Consider the following 22307-nt stretch of genomic DNA (forward strand, 5'->3'; position numbering starts at 1 on the left):
CATAATCAGAAGCATAACAGTGGCAAGTAGTAGGGTGCGCTTCTCAGTCGTTTTCAAGGAATGAATTAAATTAACTATCAATTGATCAGTAATCAAAATTAAAAATCAAAATTGATAATCAAAAATCAGTCTTTAGTACACCATCGATCTTCTGTAGCATGAAAAAATACGCGTGATTTGCGATGTTTTAAAAAAATCATGTGTATACAAAAATACATCATTTATAACTTGTGCAAGATGCCGTGATAAACATTGTTTTCCGTGCCTCTATGATCGATGTCAGTCCAGTTTGTGCAGTAATTCGTCACTCGAACAGTACGATAGTGAATAAAAAATACGGTTGAATAAATAGTACAAAATACTAGGAATAAAAGTGCAAGTTTATTCTCCAACTAAAAAAAGAAGTGATTACATTTTAATTTTCAGTTTTGATTATTGATTAATTGGTAATTCATTTAATAAATTTCTCGGATATGGGGGCGAAGCGTACCTTACTACTTGCACCTGTTATACTTCTGGTCATGACCTACACATGTGATAATGATGAATCAAATCGGTCATGTACGCATCTTACCCTCCCCTTGTTAGATTAACCGAAAATGAAACTAAAAAATGAGGTCTACAATTAAAATCTTCCAGACGTCACATGAGCAAATATTCTTCATCAAAAACACACACAAGTAAACACACCAAAATACTCTCTCAACGCCACAAAAGCGTGGTAATCCAAGGGCGCTCGAAAGAGCTATACTCGAGCACAAACAGCAGAAAAGGCCCATAAACGGCGGTATAATACCAACCTAGAATCTCCCACAAAGTGTAGATCAGGTGGCAAAAATGTCCATCCACTTTTCAACATAGGATGACTCGAAAACAGCTCGTCTTACAAAAAAATGCAGGAGATGAAAAAGTTTTATACTAAAGAGAAATTATGAATAATGACAATTAGTTCTCTTTACTGTATTGTATTCTTTAAATAATATAGTTTTAGAATCTGTTGAAAAAGTTGATTTTTTTGAAGTTCCAACTATATGTAAGACTTTGATTACATCTCTGGTACTTAATCCATCTAATGCCAGTAGCTGCTACGTGCCGCTGCCAGTATTCCGCACCGCCCTGCTGCCACTACGGCCGGCTGGGGCCGGCGGGTGTTAGGGCATGTGCTGGGGTGCGGTGAAGGGGGGAGGAAGGGGGGTGCCAACACCACGCACTAAGAACTAAATGGGGCACTAAGCGAACACAGTTCTCTGTAAGAATTATTACGAGTGCCAGGGCCTTTCCCTTAATCATGCGTGGTGTGAACTGGCCACGCTACATTAAAAACGCGTCAAAATGAAACATCAAATGCGCACCTTACAGTTATGTCGGTTAACCATGTGGTTGCTACCAGGAAAAAATGCCAAGAGGTGTGAGAGGCTCACCTCGACATCGCCTTGTCAAAAGACCATGTTGCAGCTCTGTGCTAGCTAGGCTGTTTTTGGACATTGAATTTTAATGTGGTCTGCCAATACGATTGCCATGATAATGCCACTTGGAATTAATGTAGCATGTGAGCTGGGCTTATGGAATAATATATATGAACATAATGATTGAATAGAACAACCCGTTGTACGACGATCTTCTGATAGTAAAAATACATGGGCCTTCTTAGTGTTGTCAGTCAATTTAAAGTCAGAACTGGGTTTGCGCTTCGGCCCTTATGGAGGAGGGCTTCCTCAGATATCGGAAGAATAAGAATTATTATGATGATTTTTCAATCAATATATAGTTCTGAGGAGCCCTCCCCCTTCTCTCCACAAGGGCCGGGACGTTAACCTAAAGTTTTACCTTTTAATCGACTGATGACACCGAGAAAGCCCATACATATATTTCAACGGTTGAGAACACACCTTCATTATGAGTAAAAATATTGAATTTCGGCAAACATATTAATTTTTGTCAGGGATTAAGATAAGGGCATGGATTTGAAATATCTATGCAAGCCAACATTTTTCTGATCTCATTTTAGAAGATAAATAAATGTAATCACAAACTACTTACAGCTGTGAGCCTCTTCGTCGACTGCGTCGGTCATCGTCAGGGACGAGGGCCGGCGCTTGGCACGCTGTGACTTCGGACGTCGGCGCCGCGTCGAGGTTTATTACTTTCTCTTCCTCCGCCTCCATGTCGTATGGTAGAACCGACTTGACCGCACGAAATGATGGTCGTCGTGAGGGCACTGATCTCTCTTCATGGTCCCGCGCACCTGTTGTAAAAGTTTGAAAGGCACGTTCAATAAGATAAGGATATTTCGTGGATATAAAAAAATGATCTAAAATTATATTTTTGTCCGAAAGATATTGCATGTATTGTAACGTGTCCAAATTTCGACCAAGAGCTGCTGTAGCTCGTGCGTATATTTGGTCAGTCAGTGTGGGATTTTTACCGCTCTCAGAGTGTTAGCAAAAATCGAAAATGAATAAAACTGCGGCTTTCCTTTATATTAGGGAAGAGTATGGACCGATCTTGCCGACCCTTGGGCCTTAGTCTTGACTATTTCTAATCCCTGCGCAAACTCGGGGTTTTGAAGCCAGAGTTGCGCCTGCGGAGACTTGGACTTCCGACCTAGAGGTGGTTAGCGCAGAGCTGTGGTTGTTCCTCCAAAGCCTGTCATACGACTCAGTTCGTCTGTCAGAGCTCTCAAGAAAGATGCGGGTGTTTTAACCCAGCACTTTCTTCCAATCTATCACATGCACTTGAGGTTGTTAATCTGAAGGCACGTCCCCTCCTCGATTCACCAATCGAGTCCTAATCTTGCCTAACACACCTTTCTAACAGACCAGGGTTTGTTAAGCCGTGGCTGTTTGTCAGATTTGGGATCCCTCGAACAGAATAGCAGACTCGAAGTTTGACTCCAGAGCTGTTATATGACGTGGAGTTAACCGAAACTGTAACCATTCCGATCGTTAAAACGTTGATCTCAGATAGTGAAACAGACTATTTTTTGTGTAATAAACGTTTATGGCAAGATAGGTAAACTTTAAATGAACAATACAAAAATAAAACAAAAAGTTACAATGATGAACAATACATCGATTTGAACATTAGCTGTGCAAGGATTGTCAGGTCCTGCTCCTGTGTTGAATTTGATGTTAGGTTGATTACTAGTCTTTTATATTTTCTCTAATTATCCGAGTCCGGTGACTCGCTAATTTTCTATATTCTTCCCTACTTTATCTACTCTCTCTTTTTATTTTATTGCCGCAGCTGAGTGCTGTACATTAACTCGAACTTACTATTTGAATTTGTCAATTTAATTTATTAATAATCTCCCCGAACTCTACTCTAACTTGAATTGCCGCAGTGGAGTGCTGTACAGCCACTCGGTCTTACTTCAAAAACTAATCTTCCTGACCTTGCCGCAGTGGAGTGCTATACTGCCACTCGATCTTATCTAATTGAACTTGTGTGACGCAGAGGAGACGCTGTGCTTCTAGACTTGGTGTTGCCCACAAGTGACGCAGCGGATTGTTGGTTTCCGACTGGGTGCCGATACCTGGTGAGGCACTTCTATTTATACTCGGCCGAGCTGGTCAGGCGTCGTCGATCTGGCTCGTCTATTGTGCGTCTCGTATTGTCGTGCGTCCTGTCTCACTCGTTGGTCGTGCGTCTTCGGTTTCTGTCGGTCGCGTGCGCCGATGTAACGGATCAGCCGTCTAGTTGACCGGCTGGTCGTAACAGTATCCTTTAACTTTTTAAAAATGAACACCTTCTTATTGAATTTTCTTAACAAAGTTTATAACTAGGTATTAAGCTGAACGATAGCAATAGTGAATTCGAAAATTTACGATTATTTCATGAATAAATGATGTTATTTTTTTTTCTTATTCAAGTATTTAGTGAGTCCATTTTCTGTTTTTACTTTTCATTACCTTTGATGATATGAGATAAGTATTTGTTTCGGTCGAAAATCACTTATCCTAATTTCAAAAAGTCCTCGCATTTTCCGACCTCTAGAATTCGAATAACAGGTCCTTAGAGAAATGTAGGTCTAGTCGCTTTGTCCGACAAACTCCACTGATGATCCCAGAAACGTTTTAATGGAAAAATCTGAGACTGACAGAATTTTACAACCACATAATAGGCAAGAAAAATTACCATGTTGCGTTTAATTTAAACTCAGGGTTCTATCGAAAATAAATCAATTTTGAATGTTTTCCGACAAACCTATACTTTTCCTCCCTATTCCCTTTTTTGTGGTGAACTATTATGTTTCTTCGGGTCTATTTATCTATTTTAATTTTTTTTTTTTATAAATTTGTAGTTTTTCACAATTTATGTTTGATTTTCTTCTAATACCTTTTTATTCGGTTGTCGAGTCCTGCCAGTTTTAGAGATCATTATGGAAGGTTGTCGGACAGACCGATAGACTTTTCCCTTTTCATGGTGATGAAAAGTAACACAAGAAAAAAACTGTTTTTTCGACTTGTTTCTCTTAGACCAATGTAAAGTCACTTTTTCGCTGAACTAGCAGTTTGGTAGGCTGTAACTTCGAAACGATCATTCCGAGAATGAAGTTTTGTTGGATTTTCTTTTGCGTTATTCAACTATTTAGTGAATTTTTTTTTCGGGGGGGGGGGGGGGGCTGTTATGAACCCTTTTTTCTGATATACCAGTACTTGGGCAAGTCATAGCTTCATGGTAAAGCAGTTACACCAAGTTATGCAGTTATGCTGCAAACTTATGTATAAAACAAGAAAATAAGTATCAACTCTGTTCGAGCTGTACATCTACAAGTGTACACTTAGACCCTAATTTAACGATTAGTCACAGGACCGGTTCTACGTGAAATCCTGGCAAATCGAGTTGGCGTACGCAACGCATATGGTCTATCTGGGCATCGGCGTGCATGTATCGTAACGATCAGCTGGATAGCCTATATCCAAAAGCCAGCAGCTCACAATCAGCTGTACATACGAGCGGTATGACGATTGATGGCGATTTTCGAAGACAGCCGAAAGTAGTCGACGACGCGCATACGAAGTCAGCAGGCACAGACAGGCCGAAGACAGGCTCGCAACACAAGGTCGGGGAATCGCGAAACTCACCATGGTGCAACGCGACAAAAGAGCCACAAGCAGTATAAATAGAGGTGCGCCAGAAGGCCTCCTTACTTTTCACTATAAGCAATAGTGGAAATCTTTGTCTACGATGAAGGCAGCTCTGGAATTTTCTGAGTGTGCGAAACTCATAACAAGAACTGGGTATTTTCGGGTTAGTGAGACTCGTCCTCCTTTAGCCTGGTAATAGAATGTCCTTTTCACCATTGATTTTTTCTCGATTTCAACTAATTTGACAAAGATGTCCACATCAACATGGTGTTCTTACAAGCTGCTATTTGCGATTTTCTCTCGAATGTTTTATCATTTTCGTGAATTGCTTTCCATAGTTTTCGGATGAATCAAACCAAAAAAGTGTTTTTCGCGAGGTGAAGTGTGGTCAAATTCGATGTGACATGTAGCTTAGTCAGATACAGATATGGAAAATCTGATAATTATTACTAATTGCTCTCGCATCGCTAATAATTACTTCATAAATTTTGTGATTCTCTCCCTCTTAGTGTACGAGACAACTGGGAAAAATGGGGCATTGCTTTGGACATTAGGTCGACGAGCAGTGAATACCAAATTGTATGCGATACAAAAAATTGTCAATTCGGTCCGAGTGACGAGTGCTTCTGATTTCTTCTCAATTGTTTATAAGCATGCCAACAATTTAAACATTTGCACCTGACTAATTATCGGAAAAATTGGAAAAAAACTGAATCGTAAGATTTGTTGGTAATGTAAACGAGCGGTCAATTTGTAATCGTATCCGAAACAAAAAATGTCATCTTGATACAAGTAACACTTGCTTCTGATTGCTCTGATTGAATACGATCTTCGATGTTTGCTCTGTTACAGATTTCCAGAAAACTTGCAAAACCACACCGACTCGTTTCGTAGCAGATCTCCGAGCAGTCACAGATACGAATTCGTATCGGTATCGAAAGAATAATGTTTTAATTTTTCAATTGAAAAAATTTCATGAAATTTTTCAAAATCTCAATTTTTTTAAAGCATTTTTCCAATCCCGTGATTTGCTCCGCCTAATTATCGAGAAAACTGTAAGAAGCCAGTCCAAGTAGTTCGTAGGTTATGTCAATGGGCGAGGTATTCAAAATTATATCCGGAACAAAAAATGTGGATTCAGCCCAATTGGCAACTACTTCTAATTGCTCCAAGGTTCCTTTTCAATCATCTACTAATTTTCTCGTGGCGGATAATATAACCTTGAATATAAGTATACGAGCGAGAAATGGCCCAGGAGTGTAGGGGACATATATATATGAAGTACGGATAGTTGCGTATACGTGGTACTTCCAATTGAATTTCGTCGTCACTTGGAGCCGGTATAAAAGAAGTACTTGTATAATCGCTTAATTTGCTTGGAAATTAATTAAACTATAATTAATAAAATTATTAAAAACTATACGTTTAATTAATTTTCATCGATTATCAATTTTTGATTATTTTCCAAACTACGAAAATTAGTTTATACATTTTTACGAACGATTTCTGAACAATTGGGAATATTCAGTTCGAAATTTATTTGAGTCGTCAGCCAAGTATGCGATAGTTTCAAATCCACCGTTACTCGACGCTGAACCACGTAAGGAGCTCCTGTTATTTTCTCACTTTTCTCGAATACTATAAATTGGTAAACAATTTGAAACGAATCGAGGAGCGATCAGATGCATTATGCACTTCGGCCAAATAATCATTTTTTACGTTGAGTACACGAGTTCGAATCTGTCGCGAGTCGACACTCGGCCTTGGAATAAGTTCGTTTCAGCTTACATTTCTTGAAAACTGCAGGGAAGCAGATAACAAAATTAGTGGGTAATCGAGAAGAAACTTAGGAGCAATTGAAAGTAGTTTTCACTTGGGCTGGACCGACATTTTTTTGTTCCGGATACAATTTAGAATCCTGCACTCGTCAACATAGCCTGCAACTTAGATTCCATGGTTTTCTGGAGATTTCTCGGTAATGGGGTAAAGGCAAATGACTAAACTTAGAGATGATTTATAAACAATCTCGAAGTTATGACGACCATATGTAAGTTAGGTCAAAATCATAATTTTTTCGGTTATATGTGTTCATATATGCAGCACCTATGAGCTTCCTTACGCAGCGAGTGTTGTTTGTTACGTCCCGGCAAACCTTTTTCGGTTTTCAGAGAGTAACGCGAAAACGTTTTATTTTACTCAACATCTTGAACGGTTGAGAGTAAGTTACAGCGTAATAAATAACGCAAAATATCATATTGCTTTAACCGACGAGTTACACCCCTCCTAGAAAAAGTCACGTACAGGCCTTCGTATTAAGTTTAACTTAGTGCCGTATTTAACAGTACCAAGAACATATGTTTCCATTTCGTCGGGGAAGGTCAATTAATGAACTGGAGACTCATATTTTTTTCATTCATCGACGTTTCGACAGGGTCTCTGCCTGTCTTCTTCAGGCTATTTATTTAGAAAACAAAAAGAAGGAGACTCCTTCGATTACATGTGTGTGACAATATCTATTGTACTAATTAAGCAGGATTAATTACGTTATATCTTTGATTTGTAAGTGTGGTTAATATTAAATTATGTACAGAGAATACGAAAAAGGGGACAAGAAACCAAAAAAAGAAAATACAATGTTCATAAACGGCTTACATTTTTGTGACTGTCCTTCATACCTAAGTCTGCCTGCTGCAGCGGTTACTAAGGAAGTGAATTTGAAATGCTAGAAACAATATGGCTGAACTCGCTATTCTGTGTATGACCATGGTGGTATTGATTATGGATCCGTGATTGATTTACGTATGTGGCGCGAAAATTTTAAATTTCGATGAAGTGAAGATCATAGAATACCTGAGTATGAATGGCTAAGATTCTGAATGTCAGTGCGTTAGTTAACTGTTGTTGTTCGCCATGTTGGATCCGCCATCTTGAATTTGGTAAATCTGACCTCAAATTTGTAGTCAGCGACCCCAAAAGCCATTGTATACCAAATTTAGTGATAATTGCTCGATTTTTTGAAAATTTGTCCGCCATATTGGAGCCGCCATCTTGAATTTTGTAAATCTGACTTCAGATTCGTAGTCAGCGACCCCAGAAACCCTTGTTCACCAAATTTAATCAAATTGATTGATTTTTCAAAAGTCGCGACTTGTCACTTCGTCTAAGCCGTCATATTACATTTTACCCGAAACGAAAATTTTTTTACGATATGGGTTTTGAAAGTAGAGTTCAAGACCTTTCATTTGGGACGTTGCAGACCTCAACAGGGTTCATGATACTTGTTTTATAATTATTTTAGTAAGAAAAAAGTGCAGGCCACGTACTTTTGGCGGCCATATTTGATCGGCCATGATGTTTCGGTGAATATGCCACTCAGATTTTGGAGGAAGACTTCAAGACCTTTCGATTGACCCCCTATGGACCTTTATTGGACCAAACCAATTTTGGGCAGCAAGGGGTCATTCGTTGAGAAAGAATGACTCAGGTGTATTGGGTATCCATTCTGAGCGAGTGTATCTCTGATTAATTTCATGTTGTTTTTTCTGAATTTAGGATGTGATAAGACGATACCCCTGTCAAACAATCCAATTGCCACACTTTTTTCAAATTGCGAAGGATGATGCGAATTAAAGTTGATGTACCGACCAGACCAAGTATCCTTCCGGTACCAATTTGTTGTGACAGAGCCATTATCATTAATTAGGTATGTGTTTAAAAAGCTGATTTTGTTCTCTTTTTCTAATTCATGAGTAAATTTTAATCTAGGATGAAAATTATTAAAAGCTGACAGGAGGTCTATGATTTCATCTTTGTAAACAGATGTGATAATGTCGTCGACATATCTTTTGTAAAACGGTAATTCAAAACTAAATGAATTTATGACTGTCTGCTCTAGATTTTCCACAACTACATTCGCCATTACCGGACTAATCGGTGAGCCCATCGCAACTCCAAAAATTTGTTAAAAGAATTTGTCTTCATGTTGGAAGTATGTGGAATTTAGACATAATTTAATGGATTCTATAAATTCAGTTTTTGGAATTGCGGTGTGCTTAGCGATGTCCGTCCATTTATCACTAATAATATTAAGCGCTAGATCTACTGGAATATTGGTGTGAAGAGATTTTATAATTGATGATAATGGCTCTGTCACAACAAATTGGTACCGGAAAGATACTTGGTCTGGTCGGTACATCAACTTTAATTCGCATCATCCTTTGCAATTTAAAAAAACTGTCGCAATTGCATTGTTTGACAGGGGTATCGCCTTATCACATTCTAAATTCAGAAAAAACAACATGAAATTAATCAGAAATACACTCGCTCAGAATGGATACCCAATACACCTGATATTGGACATCCAATCTAAGCGAGTGAATAAATTCTACAATAGCATCAAATGGAATGTTCAGGATGATAATAACAATAACATCAAAGGTTCGATTCCCTTTGTATATAGCCTATCGCAGGATATAAGACGTACCCTTGCTAAACATCAAATTGACGTGGTTTTCAAAGTCTCTCACACTACTAATAATATTTTCAGCAATTTAAAATCCAAAACATCAACTTTAGATCAAATCAATACTGTATATGAAATATATTGTTCAAACTGTTCCGAATGTTACATGAGTTAGACTTCTCAACATTTAAAGAAAAGATTTAGCAACCACAAGTATGACATAAAATCGCATGATCCTGAAAAGTCTGCTCTAGTTTTCCATACACTTACACAAGGCCATAGCTTTAACTTTACTGAAGTGAAAATCATCGATAAAGAGGATAATTGGTACAAACGTCTCATTAAAGAGATGATTCACATCTCAAATAATGATACAGTTAACAAACGCACTGACATTCAGAATCTTAGCCATTCATACTCAGGTATTCTATGATCGTCACTTCATCGAAATTTAAAATTTTCGCGCCACATACGTAAATCAATCACGGATCCATAATCAATACCACCATGGTCATACACAGAATAGCGAGTTCAGCCATATCGTTTCTAGCATTTCAAATTCACTTCCTTAGTAACCGCTGCAGCAGGCAGACTTAGGTATGAAGGACAGTCACAAAAATGTAAGCCGTTTATGAACATTGTATTTTCTTTTTTTGGTTTCTTGGCCCCGTTTTCGTATTCTCTGTACATAATTTAATATTAACCACACTTACAAATCAAAGATATAACGTGATTAATCCTGCTTAATTAGTACAATAGATATTGTCACACACATGTAATCGAAGGAGTCTCCTTCTTTTTGTTTTCTAAATAAATAGCCTGAAGAAGACAGGTAGGGACCCTGTCGAAACGTCGATGAATGAAAAAAATATGAGTCTCCAGTTCATTAATTGACTTTCCCCGACGAAATGGAAACACATTGAAACAAAGTGGTCACGAAAATTCAATGAAAGTACCAAGAACGCAAAGCGTGAAGTGGTGAGATAAACCCCAGCGGGACTCAACCATGAAGTATTTCTCCTTTTAAGTCAAAATTATCATTAATAATTTGGCTAAACCATACATACCATATGTACTAAATTAAAATAGGTTACTCATTAGGATGCATTGACGAATGTTTGAGCATTACATGTAAATATCTTTTGTCCATATTTATAGTATGTAACCGACGAGATTGCGAATCGTCGGAACACCGTCTGAACACTCGAGTCGAACCCGTAGTAACGCTGACCATGCCGATTCTGGCACCAGGAGGTCGCCTTAGCATCTCATTGGCTAATTACCGTTGACTCTTAGTTGCACCGAGGGCTCTTGGACTGTCAGGCCCAAGACGCCATGTCTTTCGCCTGTCAAGTCGCAAGGTGCGTGGACGTCAACCCGGAGTAGCCCTTCTGGTCAATAGTAGTGTTCGGAAAATCTTAATTGTGACCGGCTCTTTTGTCAACTCGGGCTCCCAATTTGAAACTGTGAATTGAAGAGACTCACTATCACCTCATTTCAAATTCTTTCCTGTTCTGTAGTGACTCTCTTATTTTCGCGAATAGACATTTTTATGAGTAGATAAGATATGAGAGTTCTGGCCCACAATGGCGGCGTTTCGAGGGGGGGTTCCCCCCATTGCTACGGGCCGGCTGCAGCGGCGCGCGGCGGGAGGGGGGAGTCTGCGAAGGGTACGCGAGGGGTCCGCGGGAGGGGGGGGGGGGGGGAGGGGCGAAGGGCGCGCGAGGAGCCCGCGGGGGGGGGGGGGGCGAAATCCTGTCGGGTCCTGTTCGACGGCAGGAAGCTCTGAGTTAGATAACGCTAGACCACTTGAGAGAAATTCCTGGAAATGCAGCCTTTCAGCTCATGCCGATAATGAATGCAGTGGGTAGTAATGTAAATAAATCTGTACATTGTATACTAAATTTTATCATAAATGCCGGATGCAGCTGTTGAAATAAATCTGTCACACATAAAAGATTCTTCAAAAATTATTAAAAAATGCCAGATGTCGGTTACGGGAGGATGGAGAGCGGGGGCGGTGCATAAAAATTTTCCCCTCGATATGCGGGTCGAGTCTTGTTTGATGGGAGAATCATGGTGGGGATGGATGGTATATAAAATACCGATTCATTTCGATAGTCACTCTGTTCTCATCATCTTCTCGTCGTGAACTGTTCGTACTTGTGAAAAAAGAAACTCTCATCGAAAACGCTATGGATTTGGGAAAAATCAACTACGCCAGCCGCCTGGAGAATCTGCCGACCAAAAAGATGTCGGAATTCGAAATTGGAGAGGTGTATAACGTCACCGGACTACGACTGGTCAAAACGAAATTCGAGGTACGTGTTCTGGCCGAGATTGAGGGGGAATACAACGTCTTCCTACTACCAAGAATCGCGAAAGTTCTGCAAGAAGATTCGAATCAGCTGACCGAAATGTGTGATATGGCTGGGGCAAATCGTCTACAGTTGAAACACTTCGGGGGAGAGTTCAACAAGTTTGAATTTTCGTGCAGTTAGGTGCCACAGATAATTTACATCGTATCCCCTCCACTTCCATCAGATTCGACGGGGTAACAACTGGTATGCGGGGAACGAATAGTCAGTCGTCTACGGATATTTGAGAAAAATCGAGCTCGGCATCCCTCTGCAACATGGAGATGATCCTGGACGTGCAATGTTTCATCGGTCAAGGCAACCAGCTTGTGCCCAAAGAAGTCGCAGCCAACTACATGAACGGTTCGGGTTTGGAGCACACCCTCATTAAACCACCATGTGATTTAACCAGCCTACCAATCGAATATAGAGCTACTAACGCCTGGTTAACGCGCAATCATCACGGGATACCATGGAATGCCGGCAACAAATCTCACGATGAAGTACCGAAGATTCTGAGAAAAATTGTGAGAAATGCGTGTTACGTATACGTCAAAGGAGCAGAGAATAAAGCATGGTTGACTAAGATCCTCGGTGGCACCACGCCAGTTATTAATATGGAAGATTTGCACATCGAACCCCCTACGCTGGTAAAATTGAAATATATGGAAGTGGCACCTATGCACGACCTAAACCACGGATACTTCCCATCGGACGATATTTGTAAATACGTGGAAGAAGGATCGATTTGGTATGATGACAACCCTAATACATCCCGGAATACAACTGTGCCTTTGAGAACGTGCAGCGGCTAAGAAGTTGGTATTTGAAGGAGTGTACCGGCTCTCTCGAGAAATCACTCCACCAGTACGATGAATTGGCTGGTTTAAGAGCAATGAGGTCTGAGGATATCGCTTTTTTGCCGAAAGAATTCGTCTACATGTTCGCATCAAATTCCATCAATGATGTGTGGGATAAGCTGCCTGAGAATATGAAAATGGACGCCAGCATCTACAGTTGCCGCAGATGTACCCTGCATTATATACCCGGACCCGATGGCGATATAGTGGACGGTCCAAACCCTCTGGTTAAAGACTGTTTGGAATGCAATCGTCTACCTAAAAAATGTAGGCAATATGTTTGAAAATACCAATAGAATTCACAACAATTACATCCTCGCTGATACATATAATTAGAATGCAGTATTCAATAAAATTATTTACATATTTAGAAAAAATAGAACTGATTGTGATTACATCCTAGCGCATGCATAGAATTAAAATGTTATATGTGATAAGATTATTATTGGATTCATTACAATTATACACATATCTTTATAACTTTTATCCGTTTTTGTGAAATAAATGTAAATATAATGAATTTCATTTGTGTGAAAATATATGATAAATAGTTGTGTAATTTTTGTAATACATGATTTTACTCCCCGAAGTAATCCATAAAATCATCTTCATTATCACGAGATGTGTGGCCGGAAAAATTTTCTCAAAACACTTTACCTGAAAAACTCTTCTCGGAAGGTTTTCCAGTCAAACATCGTAAAACTTTGTAACATGGATCTGCACTGCCCGCCTTTCCTCAAGTGATTTTTCCCTACTAGATAGGTTGCACGTATGACTTTTCTCCAGTCCTTTTCGTCAGATCCCATAAACCTAAATCACCCGGTCAAGAGTCTAGGGATCAGAATTCATCTCTATGCCGCTCGAAGCCGCTTTTCGTCAGCCGATTCTCCCACAGGGTATCTTCAACGTTTTATCTTTTTCACTGATAGGGTAGGGATGGGCGTGTGCAGGCTCGGAAGTGGTTGACTACAATTTTGATCTTGGAGGCTGCAGCTGCTGCAGAACGCGGAGACCCCCCCCCCCCCCCCCCCCCTCACGATCCTTCAGTACAAGGATAGCACATCCATTGCAGACTCGTCAGTCTTACACAACCCGTGAAAGTTAAAAGTTCAGAATATCATCGTCACCAACGTCAAAGTCATGGCCGCCAAAGCATACATGGGACTCGTCGAGCAGATGGGGGAGGCGTACAATTTGTTGCGCGAGCAAACTCCCGGAGAAGGAAGTCACAATGTCTTCAATCATTGGATCGGTATTGGAGTGGCAAATATAAAAGTTTTGCAAGATATTCTCCAACAGCCAAGAATGATTGTGGGGGCGAAACAGCAAATTCAACATAAGATCTCACTCATACAATCCTGGGTGGCAAAGATCCAGCAGCAACAGCGGCAGCACGGCTTGGTGATAGGCGGCAATATTGGCAGTTCTGAGGTGTACAGTGGAATGATGTTGATAGTGCTTTTGCTAACCGGATTCGCACTGGCATTGTGACCAATCTTGGCCATAAAGATTTGGATGCCTTTCTGAGTGACGCGCAGCGGATTACAGTCGAAAAATTAAAGCTGGTGCAGCGTGATGAGGGAAATGTGAAGGTCAACGTCATACTGACGTGTAAATTTGAAAACGTGAAGCACGAGGGGGTCGCCGCGGAAGTCAAAAGCTTCAATACAACCAACGTGACGATCCTCCCCTCCAGTGATATAGACGGTTGGTTCGCGGAGACAAAGAACAAACTGCTCGTTAAGGTTGAAAATTTCGAACAGCGTGATTCCGGCTGGAGTATGATTGAGATTCTCAATATTGCTGTAAACGTCAACCGGTACCAGCCTCTCGCCGCGGGGACTTCAACATTCGTAACGCTACCGGAGGACATTCAGCGCAAGAAGGCGGTGGTCAACGTACAAAACGACGACGAGAGATGTCTTCTCTGGGCCACAGCCGCAGCCCTGCATCCGGTCAACAAAAACGCTCAGAGGGTGCATCATTATCGTCGGCATATTTTAGAGTTCGACTGCACAGGTATCAAATTTCCCGCTACACTGCACGATGTGGGAAAGTTTGAGAAATTGAATAATTTGCAAATCAATGTATATGGAATAGAATCCGAAACCTTTTCACACCATGCAAAATCCACAAAAAGCGTCATCGTACCAATTTATTTGAGTAAAAATTTGCATAGCGCAAACGTTGACACGATTCATCTTCTAATGCTTGAAAGTAACAATTGTCCCTAGCATGATGTGAACCGCGAATTCACACCAAGATTCCACTTTGCTTGGATCGAAGATCTCTCACGATTGGTTAGCAAACAATTGTCTCAACATAATGGCCAACTGTTTTTATGCGACAGATGACTATGTCACTTCGCTGTGAAAGACGCCTACGACCACCATCGGCAGGACTGTATTATGTTAAATGAAGTGCGCATGGAATTTCCAAGATCTGAAGATTTAAATTTGAAGTTTAAAAATTTTAAAAACAAAGGCACTGTCCCGATTGTTGTTTACGCCGATCTCGAATGTATATTAAAATCCGAACCTGTAGACGAATTTCAAAACCGTAAAACATATGAAATTCAAAAGCATATCCCGCACAGTGTAGCATACTACGTACATTGCGCGTACGATGAGACCTTATCGGAGTTTCACAGTAAACGCGGCACCGATTGCATAGACTGGTTCATGCAACAGCTTAACGATTTATCGGTTAAAGTAGAGTCACGAATCAAAAATATAATTCCGATGGAGTCTCTGACCCAAGTGCAACGCGATCATCACATGCGCGCGAAAAATTGTCATATCTGCGAAAAGCCGTTTACTCCTGAGGAGAAAAAGTGCCATGATCATTGTCACTTCACGGGTAAATATCGCGGTCCTGCGCATAATCGATGTAATTTGAATTTCAGAGAGTCGCACACAATTCCAATAGTTTTCCACAATTTGTTCGGTTACGATGCACATTTTTTGATGAAATCCCTAGCTTTAACTTTTCCCGGAGCGGTTACACTGCTACCCATAAATAAGGAAAAATATATATCCTTCACGAAGCAGGTTGATGGGACGATGATGCATTTGAGATTCATCGACTCGATTCGGTTTATGGCTAGCAGTATTGATAAACTTTCTTCATATTTAGGCGATGTCGATAAACGTATAACATGTAAATTTTACAATAATCCCGCGCAGTTGAGCTTGATGACCCGCAAAGGCGTTTTTCCTTACGAATACGTCGATTGTTGGGAGAAACTCGACGAAACTCAATTACCTGCAAAGAATCATTTCTACTCGCATCTCTGCAATTCGAATATCACAGACGCCGATTATGAGCACGCTAAAAATGTCTGGGGAGAATTTCGTTTAGAGTCTTTGGGGGCCTATTCCGATTTATATTTAAAGACTGATGTTTTGTTACTTGCTGATATTTTCGAAAATTTCCGGGTTAGCTGTTTTAAAACATACGATTCAGATCCGTTGCACTACTACACGGCGCCGGGGCTTGATTTTGACGCGATGCTTAAACACACAAAGGTGAATTTACAACTTTTCGATGACCCCGAAATGGTTTTATTTATTGAAAGAGGCATTCGAGGTGGTGTAGCGCAATGTTCTAATCGACACGCTCGTGCCAATAACAGATTTATGGTCAAAGATTTTGATCCGAACAAAGTGGAATCGTATCTTATGTATTACGATGTGAATAATCTTCACGGTGCGGCTATGAGTGCACATTTACCAATCAACTCGTTCGAGTGGGAGCATGATCCTATCGATATAACAACTCATCCGGACGATTCGCCGATCGGTTACATCCTGGAGGTGGACCTGGACTATCCTACAGAGCTCCACGAGGAACACAAAGACCTACCTCTCTGTCCGGAGCATTTCACACCACCAGGTAGTAAAATCCCTAAACTCGCCACCACCCTTCTCCCCAAAACGAAGTATATACTACACTATAGAAATTTGAAGCAATGTCTGAGTTTAAGTTTGAAATTAGTCAAAGTGTATAGAGTTTTAAAGTTCGCACAATCTCCATGGCTCGAGCCTTACATCACGCTGAACACCAACACGCGCAAACAGTCCAGAAACGAATTTGAGAAAAACTTTTACAAATTGATAAATAACGCTGTGTTTGGTAAGACTATGGAGAATGTGCGCAATCACACAAATGTCAAATTAGTGACAAAATGGGAGGGGAGAGGTGGTGCGAGAGCGCTTATCGCTAGGGCAAACTTTCATAGCTGCACTGTATTCGAGACTGATATGGTTATTATAGAAATGAACCGTGTCAAAGTTTACTTTAATAAACCAATTTATATCGGTGCGGCGATCTTGGACCTTTCGAAAATTATTCTGTACGATTTTCATTACAATTATATAAAGCCAAATTTTCCCGACAATAAAGCTAAATTGTTGTACACCGACACTGACAGCCTTATTTACCAATTTAATGTACCCAACATCTCCGATATCGTCAAACGTGATGTTGACTCAATGTTTGACACCTCGGACTACCCTCCCAACAATGTGTACGGTATTACGCTCAAGAACAAGAAACGTCTGGGCATAATAAAGGATGAGAACAACGGGAAAATTATGACAGAGTTCATTGGGTTGCGAGCGAAGCTGTACACCTTTACAACGATGGGCGAGGATAACGCCAATGGTACGAGAGTAAGCAAACGCGCAAAGGGTGTCAAAAATTCAACGCTGAACACCATCACGTTTGACGATTATAAGCGCTGTCTGTTGGCTTACAAGGAATTGGCTCGATCTCAATGTCTAATTCGTAGCAAAAAACATCAAGTAAGCACTATCGTACAGAAGAAATTGGCTCTGAGTTGGCAAGATGACAAGCGGCAATTGATACCTGGGCAGACCGACACCTTACCTTGGGAGTTTGCTGCTGCCCCATAAAAACTAATTATAGGATTAGCTGTATGTATAAAACTGCCACGAATACTTACGTTTGACACCTTGGACGATCCTTTGTCAAATCATTTATTCAAAAATGAAAAAAAAATTTCCGGAAATGAAAAAAAGTTTTCAGAAAATGAAAAAAAGTTTTCCAAAAACAAAATACCCATTCGATTAACATGTAAAAAAAGTTTCCCGAAAATGAAAAAAAGTTTTCCAGAAATAAAAATGTGTATTAACCGTAAGGAAAAAAAAATATCTTGTATTATTACTGCTATGGATATGATATATAAGTGCACATGGAAAAGAATTGTGGAGATATTTTGTATAACTGTATGTTTTATTGTTATTTTGAAAAATACATAGAACTTATGTTACATGTCTGTTCCATTTCTCCAACTGTTGTGTGAATTGTCAAATCCCAACCACTTCACATAGAGCTGATTCCCACGTTTGCGTAAGACATTCTCCACCAGGTAGCCATCGGGGTATTTTACTTTACTGAGTTCTTCCTCGTAGAAGCCTCCTTCGATGGAATGATCTTGATAATCGGTAAGTTTGTACGTCGGGGGATTGGTATTTTTCACCTCGCTCACGGTGAATATTTCAGCCGTCCAGTTGGGCCTTTATAGGGCCCAGTATAGCCTTTTTCGAATACATTTTTGTACTTGCTGATCCGGACTCGATCGCCAACTTTAAATTTCGGCTTCCGATTACTCCGCTTGATTTGGCGGGGCTTGTAAACGCTTCGATATAGTTGTGTTTCGTTGACTGTGCTGACATCCACCGGCTTCATTGGAATCGTGCGATGCTTGGTGTTGTTGTATGATTTCATTAGATCGCTCAAAATGTCAATCCACTTGTAAGATCTTCGGAGAGTAAACCGCTTCCACATTTTATTTTTCAACGTTCGATTAAATCGCTCGCATATAGACGCCTTTATATTGCTGAATGTCGAATACATGTTGATATTGTGCCGCTTCATGAGTGTCTTGAATTCGCTGTTGTAAAATTCTCTGCCCTGATCGACGTGTAGATGCTTTGATATGCGGTTCTGTGTTAGTACGGATACCATGGCGGTAGTCACATCTTTTCCACTCTTGGACTTTATCGGTACCGCCCACGCGTACTTGGAAAATATGTCGATGATTGTAAGCAGGTATTTGTAGCCCTTGTTGTGCGAGCTATATGCGGTCATGTCAACGAGATCTGCTTGCCAGGTCTCATCGAGTCCGCGTACATCTACGAATCGGCGCGGATAATTGCGTCGAGCCGGTCTGTGAAGTTCAGCAGCTATTGTCGCCTACAATGTTCCTTGCTCTTTGCCGCTCGATTTTTCAACTCTTCTTCCAACCGCTTTTGTTCCTCGACCGAAACTGATACCGCGCTGGTTTGCTCCGGTAACGTTACTCGTGCATGAAGCTTCTGAACGATCTCCAATAATCCAATTACGTAATCGTGATTGCTCCTGTTACGCGCGCGCACCGGTTTAAGGATCTCATCGATTCTCTTAAACTATTTAGAACTTTCAGGGGAACAGCATCGTTGGGCTGCTGAGGATCGGCTATGTTACACAATCGCTTACCGTCCAAATCGTACTGATTGTCTGGAGTGATTTTAAATCCGACGCCTGGAGGTCCACGAATAAATTTTTCACCCCCACCACGGCCCAACTGTCGTCTAAATATATCTATGCTCATCGCTAGGTGGTCACCGAAGGAATGACGAATGTATGCCGATCTACCGCTCATAAATGATTCCAGCTTCCCGCAGCTCTTCAATAATCGCGACTATTTCATTGGAATGGCTGGTATTTCCCGCAGCCTGCGATGCCATAAGTAGCCGAAGACGATCTACAATTTCATTTGGATCATCCCAGTAGACGTAATCCACTTCTTGCCTCTCCTCTCGCGCAATCTTATATTCGGGTAAGCCTTTACCGGACTTTTTCGGCGAGCCAAGATGTTGTGCAATGAAATTTCTATACTTTGCACTTTTTGAATCATCGCGAAGACTTCCATCGGCTTGGTATCGTTTCCGATGTGCATTTGTCATCCTTACAATTTTGATGTAATTATTCTTGTCCGTATCATTCACAACCGTGGCATCGGGTGATTTTTTAAACAATAATTCGAGTAACCCTGGCGTACTCTGGTAACTTTCATCTCCCACATTGATCAGATTATCGACAAAACTAATTTGTGAATCACCAATCATCATACTGTTTATCAACTTTCGAACGCCATATGCGGTATCTAAATCCTTCTTTTTACTTGTGCTGAACATTTTCAAATATCATGCCACGGGATTCACTGTTTTCCTCACTGGTGTACTTGTAGTGGAAATTTCACCAAATTTCAGTGTTTTATCGTGTGCATCCTTGAAATCCTCCTCATCATCCATATCCTCATCCCCATCCTCGCCATCCTCGGTACTCGCATCATCTTTTTCTTCTTATTTCATCGCTATATCAGACGATTCTGTTTTAATTTCTTCTTTAATATGCTGCTGCTGTTTCGAAGTATCCACCAATTCTTGCAACGGTGTTATGAGAGGCTTGAACACCTCCCCCATAACCTGGTCGGTCGTGTCTTTGTCCAACTTGATCATCTTGTGCTTCCGACGTATGACATCGCTTGCTTTCGATATTTCACTCAGCGTATCGCCATGCTTACGAATCTTGACACTCTCCGTGTTGCTGACTTGATCGTCACAATTGAACTGTGTGAGTTTGCGTTAGTTTATGCTTATAAAGCAGTCGAACCCCTTCCTGTATCTTCCCTCGTTGATTTCACTATCCTTGTCAATTACGACAAAACTGTATTTACCGTCATTCCAGCATGCCGAACATAAGTCCTTAAATTGTTGATATGTCATGTCGGTGTTCACGTGATCGTTGTAGATATGTTTCAGATTCATTTCTTCTTGTCGAAATAGCACCAATAAGTTTGCATTGTCACGCACCAGGTGTTTCGGAATACGTGCATACGTTTGACTAAGATAAAAGCTATCGACGTCGCGATGCCTGCCCATGCTGAAGTAGGCTCTGATATTATCTTGCTTCTCACACGCCACATCGTCAAAAATCATAACAGAGTTAGGGTGGGCCTCTTCTGGTTTAACAACCTGATCGTTCTCACCAGACGGAAAATAGCCCACACCCTGCACGGATTCTAGTAGCTTTTCCAAAAATTGATATTTTGGCTGGATTAGGGATTTTGAATAAACGTAGACATGTTCGAATCTCAATCCGTTGCCATGGGTGATTAGAGAGAGGAGAGCGTTCGTTTTACCACAGTTCGATGGGCCGCAAAAAATTGCCCTAACGGTATTTGGTAGTAATTTTCCATGACGTTTCTCTTTCCTCTTCCTCCCCCGACGAACCATTCTGTCGAAATTTGCAACAGGTAGTTTGTCAGTCTGATCTTGAAATCTCATGATGCTCGGTTAAAGCGACAACGAGAACTAAGATGACCGCATATAAATTCATCCTTTTATAGAACTCGTGTTAGTTGCTGTTCGACTATGAAGACGTGCACACGTAAGAGACGCGGTGGTGGTTTGCTAAACAAAATCATCAATCATCTCCCAGTTGAATTGCACGTGCCTGGGTATCAGTACTGCGGACCCGGAACTAAATTGGTCAAGAGGTTGGCACGCGGTGATCCGGGTATCAATCCATTGGACGCTGCATGTAAAGATCACGACATTGCATATGCAAGGAATCGAGATATCGCTGCGAGAAATCTGGCCGACAAAGTGCTTGCCGGGAAGGCGTGGAATCGTGTTTTAGCCAAGGACGCTAGTGTGGGTGAAAAAGCTGTCGCGTGGGGAGTCACCAACACCATGAAAGCTAAATCTAAACTCGGTATGGGTTTAACAAGGAAGCTGTCGAAACTTGGAGCCGCACAGTGGGCCGAATTATCCGAAAACCTGGCCAAAAATGCAATAATCAAAAACGTGGTACAAAAATTGGTATACTCACGTTTTTTGATGCGCTGAGTACGAAAAAAATAGTGTTAAGTCTCGGATACATGTCCTTCAAGGTTATTTCAAGGTCAAACCATAAAAAATCTCTACTTTAGATTTGAAAATTGGGATTAATCCCATATTTTATACTTTGATTTGCCCACACTCAATTAGTTTCGATTTAAAAAATTTACTCACGCGTTTCACCAACGAGAAGGTTTGGTGGGGGAACTTTGAAACGCATTTTTTTATTTTTTTTTATTTTTCAATTCTTCTGTAAATTGCTCCGTGCCCCTCCGCGCGCTATCTCGCTCAAGAACTTTCTCGTTATGACCTAAACATTGAATTCAAGCAGGAAAACCTTGCGGATAGTTGCGCAATTTGTAATAAATGCGTGTGAAAAAAATTGGGATTTTTTGGATTTTTTAATTTTTTTAACTACATTCTACTACTACATTTTTCCGAAATTCTCCTATCAAAATTTGCTCCAAAAATTTGTGGCTACTTTTTTCGATCCGCTAAGTAAAATAAAAGTATGAAGAGTCAAGTTTCGGATATTGAACCTTTAAGGTTGGAAGATAAAAACTATTATTTGCTTTTGAGGTATAAAACGTGAATAAATCACTTGCACCAAACTCAAGCAAATCCCTTTG

The 22307-nt window shown here is 40.6% G+C and overlaps 1 protein-coding gene across 1 annotated transcript in view; it reads right to left on the bottom strand.

Moving 5' to 3' along the window:
* Window positions 1-22307, bottom strand: part of LOC124414949 (regulating synaptic membrane exocytosis protein 1-like) — a 946547-nt gene that overhangs the window by 821069 nt on the left and 103171 nt on the right. Inside the window, exon 4 of the mRNA XM_046896140.1 lies at window positions 2041-2245. Coding sequence (XP_046752096.1) covers window positions 2041-2245 — 205 coding nt within the window. The remainder of the gene's footprint in view (window positions 1-2040; window positions 2246-22307) is intronic.

Source organism: Diprion similis, chromosome 14 (genome assembly GCF_021155765.1).
Source record: "Diprion similis isolate iyDipSimi1 chromosome 14, iyDipSimi1.1, whole genome shotgun sequence".
Classification (NCBI taxonomy): Eukaryota; Metazoa; Arthropoda; class Insecta; order Hymenoptera; family Diprionidae; genus Diprion; species Diprion similis.